The sequence below is a fragment of the Cupressus sempervirens genome, chromosome 5 (assembly GCF_028749045.1).
Source record: "Cupressus sempervirens isolate cs-2001-9-10 chromosome 5, ASM2874904v1, whole genome shotgun sequence".
In the NCBI taxonomy this organism is placed as follows: Eukaryota; Viridiplantae; Streptophyta; class Pinopsida; order Cupressales; family Cupressaceae; genus Cupressus; species Cupressus sempervirens.
The window spans coordinates 813,060,979-813,082,724 of NC_143122.1; the positions used below are offsets into that span (position 1 = coordinate 813,060,979).

At 35.7% G+C, this 21,746-nt stretch overlaps 1 protein-coding gene across 3 annotated transcripts in view; it reads left to right on the plus strand.

The window, feature by feature from the left end:
* Nucleotides 1-21,746, plus strand: part of LOC149558382 (transcription initiation factor TFIID subunit 1-like) — a 153,395-nt gene that overhangs the window by 62,974 nt on the left and 68,675 nt on the right. For all 3 annotated transcript variants that reach the window (XM_089832636.1, XM_089832635.1, XM_089832637.1), the window contains 2 exons: nt 9,155-9,311; nt 19,633-20,755. In XM_089832636.1, coding sequence (XP_089688762.1) covers nt 9,155-9,311; nt 19,633-20,755 — 1,280 coding nt within the window. The remainder of the gene's footprint in view (nt 1-9,154; nt 9,312-19,632; nt 20,756-21,746) is intronic.

The following is a 21,746-nucleotide window of genomic DNA, read 5'->3' on the forward strand; positions in this document are numbered from 1 at the left end:
CAGCTTGCAATCAAATAGAAGGGCTAGGACCCCATGTGGAATTGCTTCTAGATTTGCACTGCCCTAAGTTGTAATTCTAGATTTTCACTTATAAGTCTAGCCCAACCAAATTTGCCCTTTCTATTTACAATTTCATCAAAGTAAAACATCCAATTCTCGAATTGCATACCTTGTGCGACGCCCATGACTTAGTTGAGCATCACAATGAGGTCGCCATACTCAGATTTGAAGTCTGACACGGTAAGCTTGGAAGATCTGGTGACTCCCTTCCTGCCTTCGTGTAGCCAATCCTGCTTTTGTAAATCTTCTTCGCCATGGGGGATTGTCCTTCCTTTAGTTTGTCTTTTACCTGTATCATATTTATTGTACCGATATTGGTATCGGTTATTCGCCTCATTTTGAGAAGAAGGTGGTTTTGGGCATCATATCTTCTTTGTCTTTCTTAGTAGTTGTTCCTTTAGGGTTCTTGCTTGCACTAACATCTACCATCCTAAACAGTTATTTCTACCCCTTCGTTCTAAGTGATATGGACTACCCTTATCGATCTCTAATCTTCTTTTTATCGATGGGTTCTAACTTATTTCCGCCTCGCCCAGTCCTATCGCTACACTTATCAATCTACAATCTTCAACTTAGGGGTGGGACTACCACTTATTTTTGCCCCTTCTTTGCCTTAGGATGGACTACACTTATATCTCCCAACTTCGACCTAGGGTGGTCTAGCTTATTTCTGCCTCGCCAAATGTCCTATCATGGATTCTACACTTATCTCTCCAATCTTCAACCTATAGATGGGATGATGAAGTGGTGGATGACGAATGCAAGAAGAACCAAGAGAAACAAAACTAGACAAGAACAAGGAGCGAAATCCTCTTAAGGACCACCTTTCAGCTCTAGAATGAATTGACTTCACCTTTACCAATAGCCGGGTCTTCTTTGAAGTTTGGATCAAACCTAAGAATTTCAAACCCTTTGCAAGTAATGATGCCTTAGTTGAAGAAATCAGAGTTCTGTCCTTTTGAAATTGCCCATGCATGTGCCAAAAATTAGACTTTAATCACATATTTCCTTTGCCAAATAATACTGCCTAGATCTGATGCAAAATCCCAGCCAGGGCATTTTTTGGTGGCTAATATTCACTAATTGGCTAATTTTAGGAAATTTTGGCTAATAATTTAGTTCTAAAAAATATTTAAAATCGCCACATTTTTATTAAATATAGTTATAAAAAATATTTAAATAGTTAAAGATTCACCAATTAATAATAGAATTTTTTTTTATTTTTCAAAATAATGTAAGGTTCGCCAATATTTTTATCTCTTTTTCGAGGGAGGTTGCTTAAAGTTTACCTTGATTGCAACTCCTCAAGAAACTCATACCTCCACAAATTTAGGCTCCACAAAGTTCGGCTAAGGCAAAAATTGCAGCTCTCTATGGAAGAAAAAAAATCAGACCTCAAAAATGAAAATTTGCCTTATAAAATCACCAAACATAGAAAATTCCGCCCTAGAACAATTCGCTGAGGCCTGGAAGTCTGCTCCAAGCACAGAAATCTGCTTCTTCAAAAATCGCTAAGTCTGAAATTGCTTTCCCTTTGGAAAGAAAGATTGCCAAAATGGAAGAAGGCTGCCTCAAAATCGCCAAGGAATGGAAGAGATCTGCTTGTGGAATGAGAAATGAAGGAAGGGGGAAGCCTTCCTATACCCAACTCTACTCTCTCTACCAAGCCAGCCGACTTGCACCTTGGGCCCAAAGGCGTCCAAGGTGTAGAATTTTCTAAAATTGACCTTTTTTGGATAACTTCAAATAATTATTGCCAAGGCGATTGAAAAAAAGGGGGTCCCCAAAATTTGGGGCAATGATGTGAAAACTTCACAACACATGTTATATATGCATTTATAAATGAAAGACTAACTTCAGATAGATTGAAGAAAAGATTGCATCCATCATGTAGTTGTGTAAGCAACATTGTCAAGGTGGTATAGAAGTTTGTATGCAGTGGGTTGGTGCTCACAAAGATAGCAGAGGGAGTTGGAGATAAGTCAGAGCCTGCGAAGTGTGGGAGTCAGAGCTTCTAGTGAGTCGGTGTTCATAAACATAGAGGTCGTATGTAGCCTTTCGTAGTTGGAGCCTACAAAATATTGTAAAAGTTTAAGTTTATATAAAAGCATTTATTTGCCGTGGTTTTCTCTCACATTGGGTTTTCACGTAAATCTTTGTGTTATTGTGTTCATGTGCACAACTGTTCATTTCAGCATTTGAAGTTAATTGTTTGGATAAAAGTTTGAAAAGGTAAAAGTTGTTAATATATTGATTCACCCCCCTATCAATATATTCGTGTGTTCTTCAAAAAATATTCCATTAAGTACTTCTTTTGAATGTGGACAAAGTCAAATCTTTGAAGAGTATGATAAGCAAATTCTTGTTCAATTTGTTATTGTGAATTGAAAGAAAGCCTATTTGAACTTTTGGAGAGTAAGTGCATAACCTTATTGGCTACATGAGGGAAACATATACAGTCTTTGAAACCTTATTGGCTATATGGGGGAAACATATACGATCTTGTCTTCAAAGATGTCAAATTTTAGAGATACCCTTGGGATTCCATTAATTGACAACATAAAGACAAAAGAAAATTGTTTCCAACCATAAAAGAAATTGAATATTTGAAAGAATCTTGTTAAGAAATTTTTGGGACATGTCATTTTGTATTTGAGATAAAATAAATTATTAATATCCAACAAGAGACCACAAACAAGTCTAAGGGACTCAAAGTACAAACAAAGATCAGAAGGCAACAGGACCACCAAATGGTGTCTAAGAAAACGAAACCAACAAAGCAAGAAGCAAAGAAAGAGAAACAAAACCACAAAAGAGAGACCATGAAACAACTAGCGGTTCATAGTCGGTGAAAAGTAGCTCAAAATCGAAGGATAATTGTCTGTGTGCGGAGAAGTACAAACTTGTCGCCGAAGAGAGGAGGGCTGCTGTCACTAATGGTGCATGCGGATGTGATCTTTGTGCGGTCTCACCAATTTGATGTGAGTAACAGTGGACAAGCTCCCAGACCACTTGGTTCCTCTAGGAGAGGTAACTAGAGTGAAGAAGGAAGTGATAAGCTAATGAGAGGAGGTAGATCCAGAAGGGGGATAACTCTTGTAGATTGAGATCTCGAAGACAGAAAGCCTCCGGGAGATAAGAGTGCAAGACATTGTTGATTGACATACCTGAAGAAGGAGGATAGGGACTTGCACTCTTTGAATAAACAATAGAATCTCCTTAAATCTCGTAGGAGGTTTGACAATAGAATAGAAAATGGATCTCAGTCTCAGGCAAACCCATGTGAGAACACTGAAAAACCTGCTCATCTTTGTTGGTCTGGTGATCTGTTTGGATACGGAGCCGATGAGAGCGAAATTTGAAAGAGCCTAACTAGGTCAGGCATGGGGCCAATGTCGAGAAGAGTAGTAAGGTCAGACAATAATGTCATCTTGAATGTGAATATAGTGGTCCACATAGGAGGCCATACAAGGGCGGAGGGTCCTTGGTAGGTAGTCACGTGATTATACCTCCTATTGATGTCCATCTTGGTAATCTCATTCAACTCCGACTGAGGGGTAGGATATGAGTTGGAGCGTCCAGGGAATACTAAAAGGAAGGAAGGTTTTTAATATCGATACCCATAGAGTTGAGGAGACTAGAAGCCTGAGTATACTAGCACCTAGCACGACCAGTAGGGTCCAAGGATGCAATTGAAATTGAGGAACAATAGGCCAAGTAAGAATAACGATATCTGCCATCAACATAATCCACAAAGCCATTGAGTCTGTGAAAGAAAACCTTTACTTCTATATGCGTAGATTGAGTGAATAATATCATGGAAGATAGCAATAGCAACTAGATTTGACGAGTTCTCAAAAATTTCCCCTTTTGTAAATTTCAACTTGTTAGGCATAAGCTTAGATATATTCTTGTAAATGGTTTTAATAAGAATGCTAGCAAAAATTTGTCATTCTTTGACTTATTGTTAAAGTCATGGATCTTCTGCAAATGTTTACATTTCTATATATGATTCTATTTGGGCAGATTGCTAGAAGAGCAAACTTATAGATTTTGGTGTGTCTTCTAATCTGCAATCTAGCCCTCCTTTATACCTAACCCAAGGGGCATGCCCATTAACTGGACATGTCCCTCTCTAGGTTGGCCTATTTAACAGCATAATTGTTTCCTCAAGATTGGTGCCCATTCCAAGAGTTACTAATGGTTAATAACTAACTAACCACATTAGTAAATAAGAAGGCTTATAAAAGCCACAAGGAAAATGCCGATCTATCTAGAGGGGACAATATGTTCTACTGACCAATACTTAGGGGAACTCATGCATCCAGTTTAGACTGATCTGAAAATCAGAACACTTGTCTTGTCAAAGTTACAAGGAATTAACACTCCCTCTTAACTTGATAAGTGATAGAGACATATATAGCAACACCAATAAAGATGATTAAGCATAGATATACACTCTATACCTATCTGAATTTCAAGCATGATGTATCATTATACAAATGATACCTGAAAACACATTATATTACAAATCTTGTAATATAAGTTATCAACGGAGCTATCAGTCTTAAAAGTTGCGACACCTCTTCTATGTAGGATTTGGATCTTACATGTGCGTGATACTAATCATGTCTAGTTCCCTCCAATAATCTACAATCACTATTCTTTGTATTGCGTGCATGAATAATATTTTGGCTCCTGAGGTTGTCATTAACATTGATGGAGTTTTATTGTCTCTTCTCGCTAATTATAGAATTCAATCCCTATTTGTTACATCCATCGTGTTCTTAATACCCTTCGGATAAATAGAACTCTGGGATAAAATTCACACACGTTGGTCGTTCCACAAGAAAATCGTCTTTGGATCTTATGTCTACCACTCAATGTTGGTTGCTTCATTCATTGGAAAAAGAAGTTCAACTTTAAGTTGAAAATTTCTATTCTCCGAATGGAAGTGGACTGAAAATTTAGAACGTCCAATGTTGGTCTTCCTTAAAAATTATCTAGAAACTGGAAAAAAATTTCTATCAATTGAAAACTAGTTTGAAGTGTTTCTCTTCTTCCGATCATGTCCCAGTCTTAGTTTTGTTGTGTATACTTTATAGAAAATCACATTCCTCTTATTTCATTATCTCTACTTCACATATCACTTGTAAGTGAAAAGTTACTCTTCTTGAAATTGACCCGTAGAGGATCGGGTAGATTCTAATCACCATTGAAAGAGAGATCATTATATTGTAAGTTCTCAAAGGGTCGATGCTTGAGTTCGAAACATGGCCATGCATATTCTGTATCACACTCCAACCTGACCTTGATAGTCGTTGGGAAACTAGTATAAGATCGCTTTAGAGTACTTCTTTCTAAGTAAATTTGATCAAAGTTTTGAAAGTCTTCTAAAAAAATCATTATGCTCTTATTCTGATTGCATGCATCTTTTTGATGCTTTTCCAAAGTCCTGCATTATGAAAAACTATCAAATCATATATTTGAAGCATGTGGAAAAGCTTTACAGGACATGCAGTCTCGAGTTCTTGCACTCAGAACTCCTTTGACTCGAGCCTCCACAATGTATGATCCCACTGGCCAAGAATTTGCATTGCATAAGCCAATCGTTACGCTGCATCTTGAATGGTCTGATTTGGCATTGATAGTAGATCTCGTGATGTTCCTCGACAATAACTATTCTGATCAGATTCTTTGGAATGTGTATTTGAAGCTCCATTGTATACCATACATGTGCCATATGTAATCTCAAATAAATCCTCATAATTCTTTGTTTTCTCATTGCTCCATAAAATACTAATTTTCTCACATTTGTAGTTGGGCTCTGATACCATGTTAAAGTCATGGATCTTCTACAAATGTTTACATATCTATATATGATTCTATTTGGGCAGATTGCTAGAAGAGAAGACTTATAGATTTTGGTGTGTCTTCTAATCTGCAATGTAGCCCTCCCTTATACCTAACTCAAAGGACTTGTCCATTGAATGGACATGTCCCTCTCTAGGTTGGCCTATGTAACGACATAATTGTTTCCTCAAGATTGGTGCCCATTCCAAGAGTTACTAATGGTTAGTAACTAACCATATTAGTAAATAAGAAGACTTATAAAAGCCACAAGGAAAATGCCAATCTGTCTAGAGGGGACAATATGTTCTAGTGACCAATACTTAGGGGAACTCATGCATCCAAATCAGACTGATCTGAAAATCAGAACACTTGTCTTGTCAAAGTTCCAAGGAATTAATACTTATTTCCATTAACATCCTCCTTTTTTGACCCTTAATGGATTTTATTGGGCATGTCTTCACTCCCCTTTTGTTTAGTCCAAGGTTCTACTTGTAAGCTTCATCTAGATTCTTAACTTCATTTTCCTTTTCTGTCTGGGATTCCTCTTTGTCATATTCTTTGGATTTCATATAAGTGTATTTCATTATTAAGTCCTTTTTGTTTTGTGTAGTATTGTTTTTTCTTTTAGCCTTCATTTTTTCTGCCATTAAATTCCTTTCTGTTAGTTTCTTTGGATCTTACATTTTTGGTTCTCCTTTCTTTTCTTATCCTCCTATTCTTCTCTTGTTTTCCTTGCTTGTATTTTTTTTATGTTTGATTTCCCTCATCATTCATGGTGCTATTGGTTGACTTTTTTGTTTTAGTGATGGAGATTTGCTTATCAAAGATTTGTGCTGATAGAAGGATGTGCAGTTCCAAGGAGATACCCTTATGATTTATTGGCGGGATCCATTCTTGCACAATAGCCTTCATAGTAACATTATTTGGAAGCAATTGATCTAACTCAGTTACAAACAATTGCAAATTCATGCTTAGTTTTCCACTCCTTTCACCATGGTCACCTTAGAGATGTGGATATACTTTTCAATGAAGTTGCCCACTGTTTGAAACTTGCATGCTGCTCATAGATTGCCTGGAAGGCTGTACAAGTGGAATTAAATTTGAGGCTTTGGACGGTACTTGTACCAAAGATTTGAAATCTGTTTGGGAAATCAACCTCCCAGGAGCACAATCTGCAATATAAACTTTGCACGAGAGAGAATCACTGAACTATTTCATGAGGAAGTTGAAAATTAATACTTGAGATGGAAATAGTAATGTATGTAACCGTTTACTTATAGAGGCAAGGAGGGAGAGCAGCTAAATAGCTAAGAATCAACCAACTAAAAACTGAATGCACCAATGATGATAATATGATAATGATATAGTAAATTTTCAAGTGAATGGTAAAAACTCATTATTATGCAATATGATCAGGGAGAAGATTAATATGCAACTTAGGGAGAAGATTAATATGCAACTTAGGGAGAAGATTATTATGCAATATGAAAGCAAGATGCTATGTGGGTCTCAGCTACACAACCATTTTAGGTACCCATGTACAATGGAAATGCAATGAACTCTCTCACTATTGGAGAAAAGGAGAAAACCACATGGGGGAAAACTCCTTTTCAAAAGATGGAAAATAAATAAAGGATGATGCAGGAAGGACTCGATCATAACCCAAAGAACTACAAACATCATGTATATATAATAAAACTTCTCCCCATGGGACCCCCTCTGTCCGCTCCCCCGCCGATCCATTACAAAAGCTCTATTGTTGATGAAGAACACATGCATACTAAAGATGATCCAATGCCTAGAAGCAACACATATCCTCTTAAGAAGAAACAAGTCCACTGAATGTTGAGGAAGCATCTCCTTGCCCAGTTGAAATGAGGAGGAAGTCAGTCTCCAAATAAGTCTCTTTGAAAGCTAATTAGGAGTCTCCAAGCACAAACAATCCACGTAATCATGATTAAACTCAACCAAGAAAGTGACAAAGTGGGTGAGTGAGGAGTCTCATAAGTGTTAATGCCCAAAGATAGTGCATCAACAATTGAGCTAAAACTATCATCAAAGAGGAGAGAAATCCCCTCAAGTATATGTTACAAATTTACAGATTTGACGACAAACAATTCTGAAAAACTTGCTAAGTACTTATCCCACAAAGCAAGACCTTAAACATTATGATCAACTTGATCAAAAGTAGAACTCAAAACTGAAGCAGTAGGTAATAGAGGACAAAGCACAGCACTAGGCTAAGAACACTAATGTTCAAATGACCTCTCTCCGCAAACATTATTGACCCCTGATGGAAGGGTGTGAACATCAGCCATAGAAACATCATTATTAGGAGAAAAAAGAGGAACAGAAGAATCATGATGCATGATCCACCACACTTGTACCAATGACATCACTCGTCTCCATATCTCTAATGTGCACATGGTTAGGGCTGAACTCACTCATTTTACCTTGTGCACCACAAGAAACTTGATAAATAGAAAGGTGATTAATGGTCAAGGTACGCAAAAAATGATCCCTCACCCATATTAATAGATCCTTTCTCCAAACCCTCATAAATGTATTATTACCCATCAGAATGTTAGGTAAATTGCAACGCTCAAAATAAGAGAACATATTCAAAGAAGACACTGTATAATGAGATGCACCTGAGTCTAGAAGCCAACTCGCACTTTCAGGAATACACCCTTTACCTTTTGATCTCATTTACAAATCATGCACTCCCCAGTGAACATTACCAGATTGTATTATCAATCTTTTAACAGTCATGGACAATTGAATCAGTTCTTCATCCCTTGTAGGCCCCAGCAGAGATATTTTAAAAAGTTGTATCCTATCTGTCCTGTCTTAATCAGCCTTTTGATATTTGTTGATTTTGTTTCCCACACATGGGTATTTGTGTTGGTTTCTAGTGTTGGCTTTGCACTACATCCTTTTTTTTTTAACTTTTTAGTAAATCTGTTCCTTTCGTATGCTTTCCCAGCCTGTGTTTGGTCCAATTGTGGACATTAATATATTTATCTTGTTCTAGGAAATCCATGAAGCACACCCTCGTTGGATTTACCTTGCAGGATTTCTGGCCTTGCAATTGATTCTATAAAGATAATAATTAGAACTTTTTCTAAATACAGTAACCCCTTAAATGAAAATTTTTCTCAGCTTTGTTCTACTTGAAGTTTGCATGTTCTTTCATTTCAACATCTTTAAAGGCTAAGTTGACTTTATTAATATTATGCAGACTGAATCCGCAACCTCAGATAAGTGGGAATGTGGACTCCCTATACTGTGCAAGGAGGATGGAAAGGTTGTCTTGCGCTTCTCTGAAATTTTTGGGGCTAAGGAGTCTTACAGAGTGGGGGAGAAAAAGAGCAGTCGAAAATATAAAATATTGAAGGGTAAGATTTTTCCTCAATTGTACTTTTCATAACCGACAGAGATCTTACATAAACTGTACCAAATCAGTATATTTTTATTTTCTTTGGATTCTTGGTTGGTTTGCTTATGTTAGACATTTCTTTAAAGCAAGAAGATTTTATTTTGCCCTTTTGAAATGCTACTGTTACTGTTATATTTTCCCATCCTATGTTCTATTATTTACAGAACTAGGGGTGTTTGAATTGTCAGTTACTGTGTCATCTTGCATTTGGGAAGCATTGCCATATCTTTGTGTGCAAATTTTGGGTAAGGATATATACAGCATGTCAAAGGCATCCGATTCAAGTACAAATGTAGGACTGCACTGTTTATATGAAGATTGACAATTAAGAGTACATTGCAAATATGAAAATTGTTCAATAGTTTGTAGGTTTGTATTTTCCTTAATTTTTTTACGTTTTAGCTATGCCAAAAAATTGATCGGGCATATATAGTTTATGAAATACAATGTTCTGTCTTACTAATTGTTGAACACTACACTTGTATTTTGTAGAGACATTTCCATGTGTAGTTTTGGCAATTAGCGTTGATATAGTTGGCTTGTGTGAGATGTTCCACATAGTTCTGAATTATCTAGTTTTCTGTTTTTTTTTTGGATGATATCTTATCTCAGGAATTAACCAAACAATAAGGGTCCACCTGGTAAATAAACTCTAATTGGCTGTGTTTAACTTGCAAGCTTACTGGCTGTGCAGTTAAACAATATCAAAATAGAGTAGTAGTTTACAGTTTCCAATTGTTACATGACAGAACGTCTGTATGGTAATGACAACTTCCAAAACTCTTACACGAAATGCTGGTAACAGTAACTTCAACAAAATTTCAATGTATCTACACACACACACACACACACACACACATGCATATTAAATGACTGTGCACACAATAGTGTTCTGTTAAACATAGGATAGTGGCAGCAGACTCGGTATTGATTGATAACACTCCAGTCCAAGGCCTTAATGAATTCTTTCTGCAGAAACAGCTATTGCGAACACAATATCTGCAACCCTCCCCTGTAGCCACTTACATCCTTGGTTGTCATCCCACATTTCTCCAAACTGCATCTCTACACTGTAGTCCTCCCTACACACCATCTGTGTATATTCAAATGGCTTGGTTTCGTCAGATTGTTGGGGGTACAACTCGAACCAAGTCAATCTCCCATATGCGTGTTCTTTAGCTTTCTCGTTGCAGGAAGAAGCAATCTCAGCCACGTCCAGAGTCTAATACTTAGTTCATCCAAAGCAATCCGCTTCTTTCAATTTGCCTTGACTTTGTTGTTTCAACAGCAAAAGGAATGCCAACAATGAGGGTAACATCCTCAGTACTCATGAATGCGCTCCAATTTCTATCCAACAAATTCAATATCTGCGGCATTCACTGTGCAATCTTTCAGTTTGAATAAAACATCCAGTAATTCTTCATTTCATGTCCCTGATCTTCTTCCATTACTGCCTATATTCTGCTTCTTCCATTCCTGGGTGACTCTTCGTTACTTGTGATGCTTCTGCTGGAGAGATTCTCTTGTTTTACAGTACTCCAATCACACGACAAGTAATTCATAAGGCTCGATTATTTACAAATTCCCTTAACTTTGTAAGTGGGTTGCCCCTTTATGCGTCAGACAAAGAAATCATATAATAATAGTTGAGAAGCTACAAAGGGCCTTGGAAAGAAGAAATATAATATGGCTTTAATCAATCACTTGAGTCATCTTAACATGAGCATCCATATAATATAGAAATGAGTTCCTTTTGGTTGGCAAGATAAAACAGCTAGGCTAGTTGTCTCCAAGATCCCTTCTCAAGTCTCAATTGGCCCTCGGGATTGTACAATAAGGGCTAATGATTAATCTTCTTGTGTTGGCTTAAGATGACGACATTACAGTCTGCCCCTCTTGAGATTGCTCGCCCTTAAGCAATTTGAATGTTGGATGCTCCAAGATAGCCTCATTTTTCCATGTCACATCCTCACTCAGTAAACCCTTCCACTGCACCAAATATACTCTGATAGTTCTCTTCCAAAGCATACACTCTCTAGTGTCCAAGATCATCATGAGAACCAATGCCAACTTTCTATCATCATATAGAGGAGGTAGGTCCGTTGAAGGAGTCACATTGTGTCCCCTTCAGAGTTGTATGACTTAGACTTGCCTATGACCCAACATGTCGACTCTACTTGCGACTCACCAGTGAATCAACATCGACTTGGATGAAAAAACTAGATTTTGCACGTTTTAAAACTTGTTTCATGACCCAATATTCAAATAAATCTTAATGACACTATAACATCATCAAATATAAGTTAATTTGATCACATGCAATAACATACATCGATCACATAAGTACAAGCAAGGAAAATATATACACGGCTTGTAATAGTTACAAACTATTACATGCCACATATATATTTTCCTTGCTTGTACATTTGTCTTCAACAAATACAGGATCCATGCTTATGAGTAGAAAATCGTGTGAAATATTGTTTGAATTACTAAGTTACGATCGCTGCAAATGTAATATTTGTCTACTCCAAAGGCAGCGACCTCTCTTGTATTTATATTGTAATGAGACAAGAAGAGATATGTCCCTTTATGGGTCATGTCTATTCATTAACATATACTGTTTTATAACTAGTAATTATTAGACAATTGTTAATTATATTTGATTATATATATAATTGATAATTATATTTGATTAAATGTATCTATACATTAATTGTCTAATGAATACTAATCAAAATGATTAACTAGTCATCATAACAATGTATCTCATGGTTAAATCAATCCGATTGTAGCTACAACATTAACACTTCCTCTTAGCCAGGGAGGATTGTTATAGAATTAACACACCTTGCCCTCGAGCGATACAAAGGGAGATCATCTCAATATTGATATTCTCAGAAATGATGTATTTCAAGATATCAATATAAATCCACCAAATTAGATGTCATCTTTTGATATCATCAGAAGTTTGATTTGACAAGGATTATCAACCATATGATATTCATCATACTTATATTTTTTTGTTAGGTGAATTGGCATCATGTCTCATGATGTCTACTAGAGAAAAATATGTTAAGACTCATAGCATACACAATGCCATATCTCAGTAACTTAGATGCATGAGATATGCACTATTAGATTATATGGCATGTCCACGAATATCTTTGATCATGAGATATTCGCCATAATCTATGGCATGGTGTCTCCATATACTAGGACTCATAGCATACACAATGCCATATCTCAGTAACTTAGATGCATGAGATATGCACTATTAGATTATATGGCATGTCCATGAATATCTTTGATCATGAGATATTCGCCATAATGTATGGCATATCCACATATATCTTACTACAAGATATCTACCATAGTGTATGGCATATCCATGGATATGTTACTACAAGATATCCACCATATAGATCATTAGATTGTATGGCATATCCATAGATATCTTATTACAAAATATCCACTATTATGTAATGATATTAAGAGTAATGGGCTGCAAATATCACGCCTCATGATATTCACCAAGTTCTCAAAATGTCCACAAGGTACGTTCACAAGTATCATTCCGTATGATACTTACCATAGGGACATTACGATTCATGGCCTGTCCACGGATATTGAATCCACCATGATATATCTATACAATCCATCTCATAGATATCTATTAGATGATATCTATCTGTTAGTGGATATCGACACCATGATATATCTATACAATCCATCTCATAGATATCTATCTGATGATATCTATCTATTAGTAGATATTGATTTGCAAGATATAATCTATCATGATTTGCTTAGATATCAACCATATGACATTCATCATGATAGAAGTTTAGACTAGTAAGATTGTCACGTTACTATAGTAACCATAAACAAACACCAATGAAAGGTTGTCATCTTCCACGATCTTTCCACAAAGTCATGTAGCAACTCACATGACATCCACCATGAACATTTCCAGAGGGTGGAACAAATGTTTTCACCTCAAACTTCTCTCTCACATAGAAGGATACATTATAATACATCTTAGGTAATCACCGATGCTGAGGTTCCCTCTCACTAAGGGCTCTGATCCATAACTCCAAGCATGTCTTCAATACTATACAAACTTCACTTTGGCAGAAAGCTTGGAGAAACTATTGGTTTTCAGATCTTTATTAATAATGTACGTTGAATGAATAGTATTCCAAGTATCTATCTATGGTTTAGGCATTCACATAAAAACCTTTAATCTACACATTTGGAACTTCATATCATGAATCATTGCCCTCTGACTCCTACAGTCTCTTGATCATTGGAGAATCCATCATGGTCTAGTCCCTCTGAATAAATATGATAAAGATCCTCAAAGGTCAACTGAAACATCTTCTTTGTTTGCTTCCTCTCTCACGAAAGTATGCCTCGATTCATAGTAACATGAGTGATTGTGCTAAACTATGTATTTTTATCCTTAGGATTGACTATACTAGACATTCATGTTAATGTGGATCCCTTGTGAAACTCCAAGTACATTCATCAACCTCTTGACTTCCAAGTTTACCTTTGATAGATGTGCTAGACTTCCTCTTCTTATAGAAGGATACTCATAATTCTGATTGTAGAAGATATCTTATTCCAATAGCCTCATTTTATGAACATTTGATGGCTTATGAATCCTAGATCAAAACTTCTTTGTAGGTATTTAAGATTGAGTCCTGCACAATATGCCTAATGTACCATTCTTCTTTTCTTGCAATAACATCCTCGAAGACAAAGGAAAAGATGAAGGCAAATAGCTCTTTATAGTATGTATAGAAATACAAATAAGAGAGAGACCATAATGAGTAGATAAATCTAATAATCAAGGATAATGAATGCTTATCTGCATATCAATATCTTTGGTACAAGTTGCTCTAATAAAGGTCCATATGCAACAAATTAGAAGAATACCTCCATATAAGCATTTGGTAAACAATGTGAATGAACCATTGGTAATTATAACCCCCTCAGAATTTAGAATTCCCATTGTAATGTCCCCTCTAGTAGGGTTAGTTTGGGACAATTATTACCTACAACGTAAATGTTAGATTTAAACAAGAACGATACTAAATATCTTGTTTTACCCTCTATCCTAAGCCCAACCTTAAAGACGTCCCTAGATCGGGTTTCCTAACTCTTAGTTATTTGTATGTCTTCTCTATAGTGCACCCATTAAGGTTTACATATGCATATGTTGACATCATCAGAATATCTTGAACATTACAAAATTCTCATCTATCCATTTATACAAGGGTTGTATTGGCCTCTTGCAACGACACTATAAGACATTTATACAGTGTAATAGGGGGACATGTCCCACCACCCTCTCCACAAAAAAAAAAAAAGCAAGGCCATCTTGGAGACGGGGACGTCCTCGAGATGGGAGGATGATGCCTCGGCATTTTGGGTGTTACCACTTAGAGCGCCACCTTTGCCGGAGACGGCGAGACGTCCCTTGTGTGTGGGTGCGGGGGGATGTGACAAAATCTCCTTTATTGTAGGGGGACATGACAAATTCTCCTTTATTGCAGGGGGACGCGACGAAATTTCCTTTATTGTGGGTGCGGGGAGACTTGTAGTTTTTGTTTGCATTATAATATTATATACTTATTTTGGTATCATGATCCATGGCGCATGATACTTATTGTAATCATCTTTATTTCATGACTCATGAGTCATGACTCATATGATCTTTGATTGCTTTTAGATAGTAGAATCTAGATACTCATACTATTGATCTGAAGACTGATATATAGACTAATATTTGTCGATGTTCAATGTCAATGTTCATTTTTGTTTTGTCATTTGATCAATCATGATGTTCCTGTTCAAAACTTCAATGCAATGTTCAATTTTAATTTTTTATTGTTTAAGTTTAGCATTTTTTACATCTTTATATGATTATATCAAGTTCTATTGTATAATTGTAGTACATATTTTCATAACTAGCATTGTAAGTACCATATGTATAGTATATACACCCTTGCTCCCCTCGCCACTTCCATGTCCCCTGTTGCCATCCCCAAATCAAGGCCCCTCTGTCCCCCCGTCTTGGAAACTTGTCCCCTTGTCCTGCCACTATGCATTTATACGAGGGTTGTACTAACCTTTTGTACTATGAGGGTTTTACTAACCCGTTATATTGACACTATGAGTAATTGTTATCATTTAGCCATTTATATGGGGATTCTTTAGAACTCTCACACTGGCACTGTTAGCCATTTATATGAGGGAATGATCCTCATGCATTGACACTATGAGATTCGATCAACCTTAACTTAGCCATTTATATAGAGATAAGTGATGTTCCTATACTGGCAATATGGGTTATTAATCATTTTGCAAGAAAATATATAGACCGAATAATTAAATTATATTTCTAAATATCATTACTAAAATACCTTGTCAATACCTATGTATATTATTGTACATTTATTATGTATATACTATATATAAATCATATATTTAATATCATAATATAAATAGAGATATGACAATAATAGTGTAAGGAAATATACATTACCTTACTATCATAACAATGACAATAATAATATAAGGCCGATATACATTACTTTACCTTTTCTATGTGTTATCCTATGTCTTTTCAGTCCTATCAGTTATCCCTTATACGTGGCACACCTTCCTAGCTCATGTGTGGGATTTGATGCCTATTCACCCCAATACTTTATCACTCACTATTATGTCATTGTTTTGGATTTGTTGCTTGGCTCTTCCAACTTTTGACTCGACGATGACTAGGACTTTTAGACTATGGATGCTACCTACCCAATGTGATGTTATTTATTGATTACTCCCTTCACTTGTTTTGTTATCTGGATATTCTCAAAACTTTCATAATCATTATCATTATATATAGTTAATTTGTATTATTGTATATTATATAATTTATTAGTTATTTATGTTGTACTTAATATCATTTATTCTGAAATACTATTTATAAAGTTAACCTACTTCCTATAATATTTTCTCATCTATTTAATTTTTTTTCATTCATTGTAATTTTATCATTATGTAATTATTTTATATCTTATACTAAAATTATTTTTTAATGTTTTTATTTTTTTACTAAATATTATTTGATAACAGATTATATATATTTAATAGTTTTTGACTTTTAGTTAGTCTTAAACTGGTCTTTATGCGCTTTCTAGTTTTTGCATTTTTTAGCTCATTGTGCACCTATATGAGTAAGCATTTGCTGCTTATTTTATTACTCACATATCTTGGTAATCATGTTGTTTTCAATTTTTGATAATATGGTCTAGAAGTAGAACCCAAGTCTAATTTTTGGATTTGAGAAAAGAAGATCGTCCTAGGGACTATTGTCGGTATTAATGAAATATGAAATTGTATAGAATTTGCAAGGGCAGAAAGTCTTGACCTACAAATTTAGATAAATATCTTGATATTTTGAAGGAAAGATTGTTGGCTGTACTTATGCACAAAATTGCAGGTTCATTTCTTCGAAATCATGAGGCCTGGCTTTTAAAAATTGGACAGACATTTTTTTAAGGGAAATTGTGAACTTTTTGGTTAAAAAATGATTGATTTTTCTTGTAAGCACTGGTTTCTTCACTAGCAAATTGCATATTTTTCTTGTAAACTTATGCAGTTTTTTTTATTACCAGATCACAATTTTCTTTTTGATTCAAAATGCAGCACCTAGGATTTGGCCAAATTTTCAGTGTTTTTATTGGTCAAATTTTGTAGTGAACAATTTTGTAGCTAGGAAAACTTGTGAATTTGCAGGTTTTGAAAATAGGGCCTGGAAGGTAGTTTGTGATTATGAGTTATGGGAGGGAAGATGGCCTTTTCACCTCCATCTTGTTTGAATGCAACCATTGTTTTATTGACAAAATATTACAGTACTTGGAAGAAGTGAAGGTTCATAATCTTCAAGTAGAGATGTCCCGAAAAGATCGTTCTCGTTATTGACGCATGGCTAGTGGGTTATTGTAAAGACCAAGATAAGTTTGATGATTATGACAATCGGTCATGTTGATCAAATCATCAGTGACATAATACATAGCTCATGCTTTAAGAAGTCCAAACATGCATGTATAATCTCTTCACCCAATTGGAAGCTATATTAGAACTTCACGAGATTTTAGATTAGGGTGTGGCCATCATTTTGAACAATGTTTTTTTTTGGATCACTATGGATTAGAATGCATCCTTCCATGAGCATTTACTTGAACTCAAGGACATCAAAGATTAGTTCATCCATATATAATAAGATAGAAGAAGAGGACATGGTGGTAATCATGTTGAATTTGAAGAGGTATGCAATATTCTCATACAAGAGGTTGAGTTGGAAGAGGTATGCAATAAGCTCTTAAAGGAGGATATATGTCGAAGTGTCATGCCTCCAGCGAAGAGGCTACCAAGATCACAGCTTTGATAAAATTTATATCAGGAATATAGGAGAAATCCCTGTCTATATTAAATCATGGTCATCCTTAAAGATATAACTTAGGCTAAAAGATGCTAGCGATCCATAGAGGGGAAGATTTATAGTTTAAAGAATTTATCAAAGTCATTGATCTCCTAAATTTAAAGAGATCTAATTAAAGTTGAGCTATCAATCTGCGACCCTACTGAATAGAAGATATAAGAGGAAGAACGAGTGCATTGGGAGAGGGCATCGAGTAAAGAAATCTTATAGACTATAAAAGCAAAGAATTTAGATGTGATCTGCATAAGAAGGCAGTATGGAACTGAGGTTGTTGAGCAGCAATAATCTGTCATTATAAAGCTGCAAGGCATCAAGTTGTCATTACAAACAACTCAAAGTGCACCTGTTGTTGCAATCCCCTAATGTGGGCTTCTATTCCTTATCTCTATCCAAAAGTGCCCATGAGAATGTGTTTTAATACCAAACTTCTTGCATCTAATGCCATTTACTATGTACTACCAGTAATGATCTAGCATTCATGGATCAGCAATTCCCTGAATTCCAATGGAGGAAGCAAGTTTGAATGCCCAATCAACCCCCTAGCTCAATTGAATCTCAAGGAAAGTCAGGTCAAGAAAGCAGTCAATAAATGACTAAGATGTATGTTTCCTTGATAAAAGACATTAATAACCTAGATGAAAGGGTCTACTATTAAGGGAAGCACATGGGAAAACATGTTATTTGGCCTCTGTTGGAGGATCATTTTGCTCATTTAGTAAATTGTGTGCAGATTTTAAGACTGATTGATAGTTCACTTTGAAAAATAAAATTATTCCCATCAAGATCGGATTGAAAGTACTGGGAACATAATCATGTAATCTATTTGAGAAAATGGTGGGAGAAATTTGAAAATAATGCTGTCAGGATGTGGACCTCATACCATCTCCTAAGGAGGCAACACAAGTTGAGAGATCTTAGCACAACCAAGATCTATGAGCTCAATCCTGACGTGCAGCCCCCAATTAGGCCAATCAATTTTTTTGCATGAAAGGAAGTCCTTCACATCAGTCTCTAAGGGGACTTCACGGAAGTTCTTTTAAAAGGAGAGTTTTGCAAGGTGAGATCATTACAGGAGACCAAGAACATAAGTGAGGAGAACTCAGCCAAGATTGTGATTTTTGATAGCATAACCTTGTTTATTATGAAACAATAAATCTCACTAAGTGACTATTTGATTTTTGTGCCACTTTTTTGTGCATGTAGTATGGTAGGTCGGTCCATAAATTCTTTGGTTGCAGTTTGTTTAGTGATCATTTTCTTGTGTAATCAGGTGTTTGGTATTATAATTCAGGAAAAAACGATTGAGCAATCTATGGATACAGATATGCCCATCCAGACACCACAGATTGGCTATGGAGCACATACTTTTCTTACTGTAACACAACTTCTATAATAAAATGTCCATTTATCCCTTTTGGCATCAGAATTAAGAACATTTCCACAATTTCCAATGTTTACTTATAGCAGTATATTTGTGGCTGGGGTAAAAACACAATATTAGGAAATATATTCATAATCAGATGGAGAGAGCATCTAAAACTAGGTGCTGTGATTTATTTGTGAACTGAATTCTACTCGTCTTTTAGTGCTTTTTTTGTCTTTTGTATGGGATACAGTAACTCTAATGACACTGTACATTTTTTAATATATTTTTGGATGAATGGCAATAACTGATCTAATTAAGATTTGATATTTTTAATTTAAAATAGAACAACATATGGTTATCGATGATTTGGTTACTTGTACTAAATTACGTTGTAATATTTTTCAGATCAGGTTTGTACATTGGAAAATACTGACGTTTTGGAAGAAGATGAAGAATTGTATTTGAAGGGTCATTATTCAAAATATAATGGGTATAAATCTATCAACCTGACTCAACAAGAATATCAAGAGAAAATAGATTATTCATTGGAAGGTACTAGTCATGGCAATATGGAAGGTGTCTGCAATTCCCCTTGGGATGAGGTTGATTGGCAGGGTACAAAGCATTCTTGTGTGTGGGCCCAACCGATGAAAGAAAATGGGAGTGCTGATATTCTTGAGGATCATATTGAGCCGCTTTTGTCACCTAATTTCTATTGCCTTGATCAACAAGAGTGGGAAGCTAGTATTCTATGGGACAGCCCTTCTGCTCTTAAAAGCTCTAAGTTGGTTGAAGCAGATGACACTCCTATGGAACAGCAAGATGAAGAGGACATGGACATCAATATAGAGAGAGGTAAAAATGAATCTGAAAGTTTAGAAAGACAGGCACAAACTGCTATTGAGAGAAGCCATTCAAGCTACTTGCTTGGTTACCCAATTTATGTGGAGTCATTTGATCAGAAATCACCTGTAAAAGATAAAAAGTCACCATCCTCAAGAAGGGTTTGGCATCCCCAAATGCTTAGATTGGAGTTGCTTTCAAAGATTGATAAAGAAAGGGATCACAGGGCTGAGGAACCAAAAGCTGGGGAAGCAAAATTTGGAGATATAATTAAGAAATTGAAAAATCTTTCCCTGCAAAATAGTGATTTGTTGGATGGTTCTTGGGTGGATAAGATTGTTTGGGAAGGTGGTGAAGATGTTCCAATAGCTAAATTGATTTTTAATCTTCAAGATGACCAAATGTTGTTTGAAATAGTGGATGCTAAAGAAAGTAGACATCTTCGGACTCATGCAGCAGCTATGTTTATTTCTCCCTCATCTAAAACAGGAGAAACAGGAGAGCTTGCCAATCAAGCTGCTTCCATTGCTAGGTTTAATATTTCCAACGACAAGTATTATTCAATTCGGAAAACCTCTCAGCAACAACAGAAATCTCATACAAAGAAGCGGGCATTTCATGGAATCAAAATTGTTCACTCTCTTCCAGCCATGAGATTGCAGACAATGAAGCCAAAACTGAGCAAGTAAGAATAGTTTGCAGTTGATTTATCTTTTAGAATTTGTGATTTAGAATTACTCCGAGCATTAATCTACAAGGGTTAGTGCCTGTAGGCTATTTAGTAAGGTGTTGTTTAAGCATGTTTTTGCGAGCCATATGGCACCTGATTTTAACAAAAATAAATGTTTTGATGATCTTTAAAAAAAGTTTCCTTAGTTATACCAAATAAATGGTTTGAGATTATACCATAGAAAACTAGAGTGCAAGATTTTTGTCATTCCATAATTGCATATGCTAAATGCTACTTCAAGGCAACATAAAACCATGGTTTCCAAATGTTAAACTGAAGAATGATAATTTTATGTTTATATTCATGGCATGATTTCTGTTTTGGAAATGACTATTTTACTTTAGCACTTATCAACTCAACATATTTAACAGCAGCTGTTATTCTAGCAACAGTCTGCATAAGCTGTGATTACAAATAAACATAAGTGTCCTGAAAAAGAGTAGAATTTCATTGTAATTTTTTATCTGTATTTTTACTTTCCAATTTATGCTTTCCATCTTCATTGTCATCCTCAAACTTGTTAGAGACTTCGGGTTGCATCAGTTTGTGATTGAGAAAATGCAAATATTTGCCTTGCCGTATAGCTTGGAAATGCATTCTTTAAAAGCCTTCAATATAGCACTCTGTCAGACCCCTAAATGATGATCATCCAGTTAGCTCCACCACAGTGTCTGCCAGGAATGAATGATCTTTTTTAAAATGCTTAATCTCAAATCATTTTCTGAGTACATTAATGTTTATCCTTGATTCATTCTTTTGGCTTCAGTTTGTTGACTATCCAAAGTTTGGCGTCATCATTTTTTGGCTAGGAGGAAATACGCCTTTTGGAGGTGTTTTAGTTACTTGAGATCGTTACTACAGTCTATGCTGAAAGTTTACTGGAAATCATAATAATCAACAAATGAATGGTACAAACGTGAAGAAAATGTATCATGTTAAACTGTGT